Raw genomic sequence first — 13,209 nt, 5'->3', positions numbered from 1 at the left:
CTTACCAAGTGTGAAGTGAGATCTCTCAGTGTAGTTTTAAATTGTGTTTCCTTGATGATTAGTGATTTTGAGCATTTTTTCATATACCTACAGTTTGTTTGTCTTCTTTTGAGAAGTGTCTGTTCAAGTCCTTTGCCAGTGTTTAAATTGGACGTTTGTTTTTCTGCTATTCAATTATACGTGTATATGTGTTCTTTATATATTTTGGATATTAACCCCTTAAAAACATATGCTTTGCAGATGTTTTCTCCATTCTGTAGCCTGTCTTTTCATTTGGTTGATTATTTCCTTTTCTGTGCACAAGCTTTTCAGTTTGGTGTAATACCATTTTTCTAATTTTGTTTTTGTTGCCAGGGTTTGGGGTTCAGTCAAAATATCATTGCTCAGACCAATGACATGGAGTACTGCAGTATGTTTTCTTCAAGTAGTTTTATACTTCCGTGTGTTATGTTGAAGTTTTTTATCTACTGTGAAATGATTTTTGTATGTGGTATGATATGTTCTTAATTATCACTCTTCTGCATATAGTTATCCAGTTGTCCCAATGCAATTTATTCAAGAGACAGTCCTTTCTTCTCCGTACTTAACCCCCAGCACTATGGGTTGACCCAAGGGGAACTCTAGCACTTAGGTACATCCCTAGCCCTTTTTATTTTATTTTATTTTTTTTTTGAGACAGGATATTGCTGAGTTGTCTAGGCTGGCTTGAACATATGATCAAGTCACTGGTTTAGTGGGCATTGCTGCTATGCCTGAACCTTCTGTGTACTCTTGGTACACAGCGTATTAAAAATCAACTGACCATAAATACACCCATTTCCACCAACCTCCAGACTCCCTATTGTTTTCCATTGGCAAGTAAATCTGTTTTCATAGCCATTGTTTTGTGTCTTTATTAGCATAGTTTTGTTGGGGCTGGCACACTTGCCGGGCATGTATGTGGCCCACATTCGATCCTCAGCACCACATACAAACAAAGATGTTGTGTCTGCCAAAAACTAAAAAATAAATAAAAAATTTTTTTAAAAAGATTACAGATCAGGGCTGAGAATATAGCTTTGTCAGTAGAGTGCTTATTAAAAAAAAAAAAAGCATAGTTTTGTTATAGATTTTAAACTCATGGTGATGCCTCCAGCTTTGCTCCTTTAGCTGAATTTGAAATATTTTAGTGTTTCTCTATATCAGTTTTTTCAACCCATTAGCACAAGATATCTTTCCACTTTTTTTGTCTGTTTCAATTTTTGTATCAACTTTTTTATAGGTTTCAGTATATAGATTTCTCACTTCCTTGTTAACTTTAAGTATTTTATTTTATTATAGCTATTATAAGTGGGGGTTTCTTCATTTCTTTTGGGTAGTTGTTAGTATAGAAAATCAACTAACTTTTGTATATTGATTTTACATCCTAGAAGTTTACTGAATTAGTTTTTTATTCTAAGATTTCTGTGTGTGTGTTTGTGAAATCCGTAAGGTTTTCAATAAGATCATGTTGTCTGCAACGAGGAAAAATTTAACTTCCATGTTGCATATCTGTTTCTTCTTTTACTTGCCTAATTGCTTGGGCTAAGACTTTCTGTACCATGTTGACAAAAGTGGTGAAAATGGGCTTTTTCCTGATCTTGGAAGAAGGGTTTTCACCATCTCACTGTTGATTATGATATTACCTCTGAGTTTGTCATGTATGGACTTTATTTTATTGTATATTCCTTGTGTAATTAATTTGTTGAGAGTTTTTATCATGAAAGGATATAGAACTTCATGATATGCTTTTTGTGTATCTTTTGAAATCATCATATGGTTTTAATATTACATTCTGTTAAAATTTGTATGTTGAAGCATCCTTGCATTATGAGTCAGGGTCTCACTAAGTTGCTTATGACCTCACTGAATTGCTGAGGCTGGCTTTGAACTTGTGATCCCCTGTGCCACTGCACTTGGCCTTTCTTTTTCTTTCTTTAGTCAGTTTAGTTACATTTGATCACCTTTATTAACTCTTAAAGAACATTTTTTTCATCTATTGTTAGCCTGTTTATGTCATTTATTTTTGCTTGATGTTTATTTGACAATCTCTATTGTGATAAGGATATGGAGACCATAGAATTCAGTGTAGTCACTGATATAATTGTGTTTATATTTACTACTTTGTTATTTGTGTTCTATATTTCTTCTGAAGTTTCTTGGTATTTTTCTTCTCTTGAGTGCCTTTTTTTGGTGTTGTTGTTGAATAAATATATTCCAGGATAGAAATTTAGTCTTCCTGGTTTTCTAGCTGTAGTTTTGTTGTCTTAGTGCTTGACCTGGTGATAACAAAATGCACTCTATTCTGTCTCAATCTACTTCACATCAATACTAACTTAATTCCTGCAAAATATAGAAACTTGGCACAAATACTTCATTTCCTTCCTCCTTCTTTGTGAGCTTATTGTTATATATACACACACAAACACACAATATACATATATAAATTATCAAAGTAGTACTTAATTATTATGTTAATATATTTCCAAATTATTAAGAAGTAATTTGGGAAATGAACTATAGAGTTTTTTATAGTTCATTTCTTTCTATGAATTTGACCCACGTGTTGAAGGAATTTTGGTTGCAACTGAACATCTTTAAATACTGTGCCACACACCATGGCACATGCCATAACCCCAATATTTTGGGAGGCTGAGGCAGGAGAATCGAAAGTTCCATCAAGGTCAGTCTCACTAACTGAGGAAGTGTCTGGGTTCAATCCCCAGTGGGCCCCCCACGGCCCCCCCAAAAAAATCCGAAAAAAGAAAAAAATCATCAAGCTCATGTGCCAGCAACACACTCTAAATTCTCTTCTGGTATTACATCTATTTCCCTTCATTTTTGAAGACTTTTTTTTGCCTTATGTAGATTTCTGGCATTTTCCTCTTTCTTTCAGTCTTTTACTCAACTTTGGTTATCCAGAGTCTGCTTATACTTGGCAAATAATAGTATATCAGTTTATGTAAATGTTGAATAAGTGAACGAATTGTGCTTTATTTAAATTATCTCATGGGGAGCCATGGAATGACTGGCTTGAACTTATCTTTTTTTTATTTTTATTTGTGTTGTATGTGGTGCTGAGGATTGAACCCAGGGCCTCGTGCATGTGAGGCAAGCACTCTACCAACTGAGCTATATCCCCAGCCCTTGAATTTATCTTTACTATTTTGTTCATCACACTGTGAGCATCTCTGTTCTCAGCAGAGCAGGGGCTGGTGACAATGTGATGAAGCTTGGTCAGTGAGGACAGTCTGTGATTTCGTAACTTGTGTTTTCCCCCCTTCTTTCTAGGATATGAATGATGTCATGAGAAGGTACGTGTGCGATACCAGGGATGATCCTTTTGTGTAGTAAGAAGAGATTTGTAGTTAGTAGAATTATCTGGCGTTCTGTTAGAATACAACATCTCCCAGATCAGGTAAATTTAGATATAGTATTATATTAAATTTATAGTCACAAATCACGATTTGAGTATTGTATAGACTAGACAGATTCTATGATGGGGACTTGGGTTGTGGAGGTCAGAGTTTGAAACAGTAGTTGTCCTGGGGATAAGATGTTCTAACATTAGACCCCCTGTGGCACCACCATTTCTTGCCCTCATGTGCCTACTTCTAGCTCTGGCTGCAGTTTTAATGGCTGCTTTATTTACTGTAGGCAAGATTTTTCTTCTTTGTCTGATAAGTACTAAGAATTACTCTTTGGGACAATTCCTGGATGTTTGTATGTTTCTTCTGGGAATAAAGGAGACCAAGGGCTTCTTTGTGATTTCTATTTAGATTTTCACAAACAAACTAGAATCCCTGGATAATTAAAAATCTTGACTGAAGTTGAAGTTGGTCTATCAGGGATAAAGTGTATGAAAGAGTTTCTGTATGTATAAGCATCTTCCAGTTGCATGATAAGGAGGCTAAACCGTCAGGAACTAAGTTGAAGTTTCCAGAAGGCACTGCCTTGGTGTGCAAGGATAGCAACACACCAGAATCAGTTGATCCATGTGCATCGCATACTTTGGGAAAGGTGCATATTTTCAGAAACATAGACTTAAGACTACTATGACTTTTGTGTTCATAGTATTGCTCTTCCCAAATGTTTGACATTTTTCCCCAGAGAATATGAGACCTCAGATGTCACCTGAGGGCTTCCCTATTAGTAATAAGCTTTGAACATTTCCAGATATGATTATTACATTTCTTATTTCTCAAATACCCAGGAGCCAGGACCTGCAGTCTTAGTTTCTGAACATTTTCTTGAGAACACACACTCATAGCACTGATTTTCCTCATATTCTTTTTTCTTAGACACCAGAGTTTCGTAAAATTCAATATTTCACCATTGACCATGCATTCTAGGAGGTAGAGAGAGAGGGGCAACTTGATTCATTTTAGAAACTATGCTTCTGAGATGTTAAGACACTCACAAGATCACAAAGAAAGTAAATAGGGAGGTGACCATGAAATATTTCTTAGGAGTTCAGAGTTAGGAATCTTCCCTTCCCTTCTCAGGATCCTTGGTGAAGAAAGTTCAAGTGCATCAATGGGGTGAAATGATGGGAAGAAATCGTTGTTGTCGGGTGGGGACCACAAGGTCTGAAGTGTGGGTCAACTTTTTCTATCCCTAGGTATAAGGACTTAATGCTGAGGAAGCCAGAAACTTTCCCCAAGGAACAAAGAAGAGTATTCCGAGCTCCTGATCTGAAGGGGATGCTGCAGGTGTCTCAAGGTGAGAAGAGCTAGGTTAAGTGTGTGATTCTAGTGGTGGCAGGTGACAGATGGGGAAGAAGGTGTGGTTTCTAGGTATGGGTAGAGGAGACAAGGGAGAGTGGACTCTGTGTGTTCACAATGTGATCATATTTAATGGGGAGTGGCCATTCATCCTCACTTGCCAGTTTACTGCCCTATGATATCCCTCCTCCTTTTCCTAATCTGGAAAGGGAATGGATTTCAGTGCTGACACCTTTGTATTTCACACTATGAATTTTTATCATTTCAGAGCTGACAAATGTTCAACGCTACTGGGGTAAGCAGAAATTATTGTATCATAAGCCACAGTCTTCTCAACGTCTTTCAGAATTGATTTCTCTGATAGTTCTCATGTTTTAAGGTCCATGTTGCTCCTTCCAACAGTCACTCACATACCTTGTTTCTGCAGTGTCCTATCTCTCTGACTTTTTTTTTTTTTTGGTAGTTGTACATGGGTAGAATGCCTTATTTGTTTATTTTTATGTGGTACTGAGGATCGATCCCAGTGCATCATGCATGCTATGGAAGCCCTCTACCACTGAGCTACAGTCCCAGCCCTCTCTATGACTTCTGATCAGAATTTATTCCACTTCTTAAATTCTTCTCAGGATTCCTTTAATAACATCACAAATAAAGCTAAATCGTAGCTGTCATGTAACTCTAATTTTTCTACAGTTAACCTGACACTGTCTCCAAGCAACAATCCAAATATTGTCATTTCTAAGGACCAGAGACAATTAAGATATGTACCTCACTACTCACGCAAGCCTGTATTTGAACACTCGCGCAAGCGTGGGAATTATCACGAAGGTGTTCTGGGCTACCCACCTATCACATCAGGAAAACATTACTGGATGGTAGATGTGTCCAAGAAGAAGGCCTGGTATCTGGGGTTGTGTGATAGAAGTTATTTTCAATCCTCAAATTTCCACGGACAGAGTAAAAATTATCAACCTAAATGTGGCTATTGGGTTATAGGGCTTCACACATTTGAATATAATCCTTTTGTGGAGGATGCTAGGCTTCCCATATTTGAATATAAAGCTTTTGCGGAGGATGTTCACTATGATCCTTTGACCTTGGTCCTCTCTGTGACTGTTCCTCCACAACATATTGGGGTTTTCCTAGATTATGAGGCTCGTGAACTTTCTTTTTACAATGTTACAAACCATGGGTTTCTTATCTATAAATTCTCCAATTGTTCCTTTCCTAAGGAAGTTTTTCCTTATTTCAATCCTGTGACCTGTCCAGAGCCCATGACACTCCAGTGGCCAAGCTCTTGAAACTTCTTACTCTCACTCTGTCTGTGTAGTGCCTCTGGCCCTTGTGTATCCTATGCACCTGAGCTCATCTGCACCATTTTATCCACCTTTCCTTGCTGTCTTCAGCATTTCTGTTAGGAAGTCTTTCACTCATAGATGTGTATAAGGATTTATAAATCCTCATATGAGGATTTATCCCTCCATCATCTCCCATGCTTCCAAGGCAAAATGACCATTAAATAATCCTCATTAAATAATCCCATTGTTGAGGTAACACCTCTGCCAAATCTTGAAAACTCTCTTCTTTTTTTGCTACTGACAGAAGATGAAGGAGAGTTTCTACCACCTTTCTATATTGTTGAGGGCTATGCATAGGAGTACCTCTATAGAATGACCCCTTAACCCATGTCAGTTTACCCATGATGCTTCTTATTCATCAAGGAATCAAGGAGTTAAGAAGATGTGTCCTAAATGGTATATACTAACAGTAGTTGTTTTGTATATGGAGTATCTATGTTCAGAAACTGTCCCTTTACAGATTAGCCGTATAACCTTGAATAACAACAACAAAAATGGATGTGCTTTTTTTTTTTAATAATGATTTTGGCTTAAAAATTGTACCTGATACTTTGGATCAGTGTGAGAAAATAAATGAAGTACAAAGTATCTTTTGAAGTGTCCCAATGAGTATTTGTTCTGTTAAATACCAGAAAGTATCAGTGGTATCAGTATCCCATGAAACAGGTTGTGTGAAAGGGAGCTAGGATTGACTTTTTACTGGAGTCTCATTTTTATGTCCTAGATACTAATACCAAGACCACCTATGTGCCAAGTATATATTATGTATTTTACTTTTTCAATTTGTTTATTTGTTTTGCTTTTTTAATCATGGTGATGCCACATGTTGGTCCCTATCAAGTAAATGAAACTAAATTGTAAGGGATTCAGATTACCATTTAAAAGAAATAAAAAAATAATCCTTATGAAACTCACTCCATGTACTATTGTGAAAATTAAGCAACAGGATATTTTTAATAACCTATCTTGATTTGATAAGAAGTAATCCCTTGGTAGGGAGTAGTTCAGTGATAGATTCTTTCCTAGCATGTGCAAAGCCCTGGAATTCAGTCCTCAGCACCCCCTCAAAAAAGTAAGAAAATGTAATACTGTAGCCTGATGTCCATTCTTTTTTATCCTCCTCACAATGATTAAATAAATGATTTTTTAAAAATAACTAGATTAAAAGAACACAGATTTTTAAATTTTAAATAAATTGTAAATAAGTGTTTCTGTATAATTAAAAATGTTAACTTCATGCCTGTTTAGTCTTTTTTTCTTCATACTTCTATAGTAATTCTGTTTCATTGAAAGTCCTTTTCTCTGTTTTAAAATAAATTTTCATGTATATTAATTACAATGATACAGGGAGTTAGAAGCATATTTGAGGATTTCTGAACAGTAGTATGGTAAGTATTTTTGTTTTTGTTTTTGTTTTTGTTTTCCTTACTGTGATGAAGAAAAAAGCCTGTCATTCAGTGAGCTCCTAGGAGAATTGTTTCTGTGGTGAATGTTTGTGCAGGGTCCTGTGGGAGCCCTATGTATTCCATTTCTTCCCCAGTTGAACTCTAGGCTAAGAAGAAGGAAAAGGAAAAAAAAAGAGGGAGACTGTTTGGTCAAGTAGTATCTGTTCTCAGCCGTTCTTTGACATACGAATTCCTAAGTTCTTTATCTTTGGGTGAATTTTAATGAGAGTCCAAGATAGACAATGCCCAACTGCTGTGTGTGTGTGTGTGTGTGTGTGTGTGTGTGTGTGTATACACGTGCGCACACGCCCACCTCAGTACTCATCCTTTGAAACTGGAGAAAATCAAACCTATGAATTTTCCCTTAAATCTTGCCTTCCTGTCACCCCATTGCTCTGATGACTGAGGTGTTCCGTCACTAGAAACAATTGGTACTAACTTAAGTTCTTGACAAGTGACATTCATGTCTTTCCATGGACTGAAATACCCAGTACCCCGGTTCAGAATGAAGTTTACAGTTACAAGGAAATAAAACCCAGAAATTGTGGAAACAACAGAAGAGAGGGATGTACTACAGGGTATCTATCTGCCGTAGTCTGGCTGGGCACAATTCAGGAGCCTAAGAAAGCATAGCCCAATCTACACCTGTGGAGCCTAATCCCTTGGAACCTCTTTCTACAGCACGACTGGAAAATTTATCATGTAGGCTTGGTATTATTAGTAACTGTGCTATTCTATCTCCTGGTGAAATTACTGATATACCCTTTGGAGAACTGGCTATAATTTTTATTTTACCTTCATAATCGGGATCAATTACCCCAGGACTTATCAAAAGTCCTTTTAGAGTAAAGAGCTGCATCCCAATAATAAGCCTACTGTTCCTTTGGAAAGAGGTCCTTTTACCCCTGTGGGAATGATTTGAACTCCCATCTCTGGAGTTAGTACAGATCTGGCGGAGGCGCAAATGTCCAACCCTGCGCTCCCTCTGGTTTGTCTGATGAGGGATCTGATGGACAATGTGTCCTGGGCGCTACCCTGATGGGGTTGCTGGGTTCCTCCAGTGCTCCGTATATTTGTGGTTTTGGGCCCCAGAGCATTGGGCCCCCCTGTCCATTTTTTGGCAATGGAGCCCGATGCCTTTCTCCACAATATCGTGGATAAACACCTGATCCTTGTTCGTTTGTTGATAATGGAGTACCCTCTATGGTGGTTTGAGAATGGCATTCATTAGCCCAATGTCTCCCTCTATGGCATCGTGGGCAAATACCCGGTATTCTACTCCTTTGATACCTAGTTTTGTTAAACCCTCCTCCTATGGGGCAATTCCTTTCAAAATGTCCTGTTTGTTCACAATTGTAGCATGTTCTTGGCCTGGAATCTAAAGCCTGTTTTACTGCAGCTGCCACAATTTGCCCTTATTCATTAATGTCTCTGGCATCTAAAGCCTGTTTTACTGCAGCTGCCATGACTTGCTCTTGTTCATTAATATCTCTACATAATTTAATATATGTGTTTAAATCTTCATGCTTCCATGGTCTAATGATTTCTCTGCACCAACGATTCGCTTGGTCATAAGCCAGTTGTTTTATTAATGGCATTGCTTGTTCTGTATTCCCAAAAACTCTGGTAACTGTTTGATAAGCCTATCTAAAAATTCAGTGTAAGATTCATTAGCTCCTTGTATTATCTTAGATAATTGACCTTGTAAACCTCCATATCCTTGTAAAGTCTTCCATGCCCTAATCGCCTCTACAGCAATTTGTGAGTATACACCAGGATCATATGCAATTTGTTGCTGCTGATCCTCATAAGGTCCCTTTCCTAACAACATATCTAGATTTCTCTGAGGATAACCAGCTGCTGCATTTCGCCTAGCCTTCTCCTTGCAAAATTCCTCATTGGCAACCTTCCATAACAGGTATTGTCCTCCATTTAGCACAGCTTTACACATATTAGCACAATCTGCTGGCGTCATGTTCAAGTTGTTAATGGATTCTACCAAGCTTACAGTGAAGGGTGCTTGAGAACCATAGGTTGTTACAGCCTCTTTTAGCTGCTTTACTGTTTTGAAATTTAAAGCATGGTAAATTTGCTGCCCTCCTACCTCAAATACAGGGCATGTTAATACTTGAGATCCTGTCTCAGGATCCCAACTATCAACTGTGGGGATTGGGGGCCTCCCAGCATATGGAGGTGGTCTTGTTAGTTGGACATTTACATCCTTTGGTGATAGAAATGTGTTAGTAGCAGTCTCCTGTAGAGGTGGTGCTGTTGGTTGGACCCTTACACCCTCGAGTGATAGAAAGGTGTTAGTAGCAGTCTCCTGTTGTAACTTTTCCCCTGATGGCTTTTTCTGCTCTAAATTCTCTTCCTCTGTCTGACTAGTTCGAGAGACCTTCTCAATGTATGCCTTGACTACTCTTGATTTTACTGGGATGCCTCCTTCCTCTAACAATTTACTTAACACTCTTTCGGTATGTTTTTTACTAATTTCTGATCCCATATTTCTACTATAATACAACCCAACAAGATAACACCAAACAAAACCGAGATAGAATGAAATAAAAATGGAACAAAAAATCATTATAGCCTTTCTCCCTATCTGTTCCTCAGACGGGAATAGTTTTTCCTCAGATGTGAGCGGTTTTTCTTCCGTCTCACTCATCTCGAGGGACAGGCAACTTAAAACAAAAGTGAAGCAAAACAAAAGAGGAATCTTAAAATGGCTACCCATCCTGTCGCCCTGCCCTCAGGAACGAGAAGTTTACTTACCCTCAGTCGCCCCGTATGGGCCACCAAATGCCGCAGTCTGGCTGGGCACAATTCAGGAGCCACTTGTCAAAAGAAACTAACTTTATTTTTAGAACCACACACGCCAAACAAAACAGCTCCTCAGGAAAAACCCTCAGAGCCCAACTGCCACAACCAGCTTCCCACAAGCCTCTCACCACAACACACGCCTCTCCACCTCCCACAATCCTCCTGCTCTTGAGGCCGATTGGCTGGGTTGTGTGGGCAGAGCCAAAAAAGTCCCCCAATGAGCAGCTCCATGGTCTGAAAGGGCAGGAAAACAGCCCAATGAGCATCACCGCAGAGGAGCCAATCAGCTAGATGTTGCTGGGGCCGCTGTGAGCCAATCATCAGCTGGCAGTCTGAAAGGGCGGGGAAACAGCTCAATGAGCATCACCACAGAGGAGCCAATCAGCTAGATGTTGCTGGGGCTGCTGTGAGCCAATCATCAGCCGGCAGCTGGAAGTTTGCTGGCAGCTGGAAGTTTGCTGGGGCCCCTTCAGCTATGGCTCTCAACATCTATCCACTTTTTGACAGAGGCTCCTGGTCTCAGAAATGAAGACCTCTGCAGAAAAGAATAGGAAGCCTCTAAATGAACTCAGCTTCAGTCTTTCTTAGTAAGAGGTTGGAGAGGCATCCTGGCCTCACATAGTCCAGTGAAAAGCAACTGGACTGCTGTCCATCTGTGTATCCGTTCTAGGGTTTTCTCATTACCTCTGAATCTCTGAGCAGCATTCATGCTCTCTTGCATTTCTGATGTCTTAGGACTGTATTGTGCCAAGAATTAGGTCCCATGAGAGGACTGAATGAGTTCTTCAATTAGTAGAATTATCCATGGACAATGTGCAGGCTGTTACTTGAGCCATCAACAAATAGTGATCAGAAGTTTGTCGACCTGGGGTTCTGAGGTACTCATTGCAATAGACATTACACTCACCTGCACAGGATGCCAGTGACTTTCCAATTTTCCCAAACACAGTGCTTCACAGTCTCTGCATTCTGATTTGAAATATCCCCGTGTTTTCCAATGCCAGGTACATTTTTATTTTCAGTGCCTGCAGTCACTACACCCCTCTGTCATGCCTCTACTAAATTGTATGTCCTCCCAGCCCAGGGTCTTGTGTCTTATCGGCAAAAGAAGTGGAACATTCTTTTTCTTCTCAGTATTGCTTTATTTCTGAGACTCTCTAGGTACATTCTTGATATCTCTGACTCTACTATTCTTACATAGTAGAGTCAGAGACATTTGTTGTAAGTAAACGTCTCACATATATATGCAATCAGGCAAGTCAAAAATCTGCAGAGTAGACTGGGAAGGATGGATGTTTCCACTCTAATAAAAGGCAGTCTGGAGACAAAACTTCCACTTTTTGTGAAGAACCTCTATTTGCATGAGCCTACCACCCTATAGAGAGTAATCTGCTTTACTCAAAGACTACTGTTTGAACTGTCAATTTCATTTAAAAAACAAAAACAAACAAAAATCCTTCAAAGCAACATTTAGAGCATTTGATCCAATATTGGCACATCTCATGGCCCAGCCAGGATGACAAATAAAATAAAAATAGTCAACATAGATTCACTCATTATCAAGTTGAAAATTTAGGGTCAACACTCCACCACATCGGCACAGGCAACTACTTTTTCAATAGGACCCCCAAAGCTCGGGATATATGGCAAATGTTAGTAAATGGGATGGCATCAAATTAAAAGTTTCTGAGCCTCAAAAAAAAATAAAAAAACAGAAATATGTGAAAAAAGAACTCACTGAAAGAAAACATTGCTCTCTACTCTTCTGAGAGAACATGAATACATAGAATACATAAAGAACTCTCAGACGGTGGCCCTCCCTACTGGGCCCACTGTGATGGCAATCCTGTTTTAGAGACACCCTGGAGAAGTGGGCTTACTCCTCCAGCCCTAGGCAGTGGCCTAGTCTCTGAGGCCTTGAGCTGCACCCTCATTTCTGAGATTTGTTCCATGTCAGGTGTGTCCAGTGAAACAGAGGAGACAACCTCATTCCCACAGGCCTATGATCTCTGGGCCCACCGTGAGAAAGGCAGCTCTGCTGATCTCTGAAGTCAATACATGTGTGGAACCGAACAGCTCTCTCCTATCATCCTGTGAAGCCCTGACTTCCAATACTCCATTTTTGTTCTATTTCTGTCCTCTTCAATCCCAGCTGGCAGTGTTTCTGCTAGCATAGCACCCTATCTTCTCCTGGCTTTAGCTAAGATGATGGATTAGTTCTGTGGTTCACATTCATAGTATCTTATCAAATTATTTTCCAGCCAGATACATCCTTGGTGTTCTCATTAAAATATGCTTTTTCATTTTTTGAAATACAGATTGGCTGAGAATTTTTCCAAATCTTTAAGTTCTGTTTTTATTTTTTTCTTAACAATCCTTCAATTTCTCTCTCTCCACTTATATTTTACTGTAAGTAGTAAGGAGAAATCTGGCTGCACTCTCAAAGCCATGCTTCAAAATTTCTTCAGCTAACTATCCAAGTTTATCACTTGCAGTAGCTACTTTCCAAAAAACAGTAGAACACAATTAGAAAGCTTTTATCACTTTATAACAAAGACTATCTTCCAGTTTCCAATATCATGTTCCTCCTTTATGTCTGAGTCTCACCAGAATCAGTTGTAACATCAATATCCCTGGCAACAAAATTGTGAAGGAAATCTGAGCTTTTGCTAGCATGCACCTCAAAAATTTCCCAGCCTCCATCAATCATCCAGTGCCAGTGCTACTTCCACATATTTAGGTATTTGTTACAGCAGGACCTTAAATCTATCTTAGTCTTCTAGCGATACTATAACAAAATATCATGGACTATATGATTTCTAATAAAAATAATTTATTTTCTTA

The 13,209-nt window shown here is 38.9% G+C and overlaps 1 protein-coding gene across 1 annotated transcript in view; it reads left to right on the top strand.

Moving 5' to 3' along the window:
• Positions 1–6,043, top strand: part of LOC308641748 (tripartite motif-containing protein 5-like) — a gene marked incomplete at its 3' end in the record, with an annotated part of 34,290 nt that extends 28,247 nt beyond the window's left edge. The window contains exons 5-8 of the mRNA XM_081280359.1: positions 3,310–3,332; positions 4,640–4,740; positions 5,011–5,037; positions 5,436–6,043. Coding sequence (XP_081136485.1) covers positions 3,310–3,332; positions 4,640–4,740; positions 5,011–5,037; positions 5,436–6,043 — 759 coding nt within the window. The remainder of the gene's footprint in view (positions 1–3,309; positions 3,333–4,639; positions 4,741–5,010; positions 5,038–5,435) is intronic.
• Between the last annotated feature and the right edge of the window lie 7,166 nt (positions 6,044–13,209).

Source organism: Spermophilus citellus (genome assembly GCF_964194105.1).
Source record: "Spermophilus citellus genome assembly, chromosome: 2".
Taxonomy (NCBI): Eukaryota; Metazoa; Chordata; class Mammalia; order Rodentia; family Sciuridae; genus Spermophilus; species Spermophilus citellus.
The sequence above is the reverse complement of the archived record's forward strand: the minus strand, read 5'-3'. Positions and strand labels throughout refer to the sequence as shown.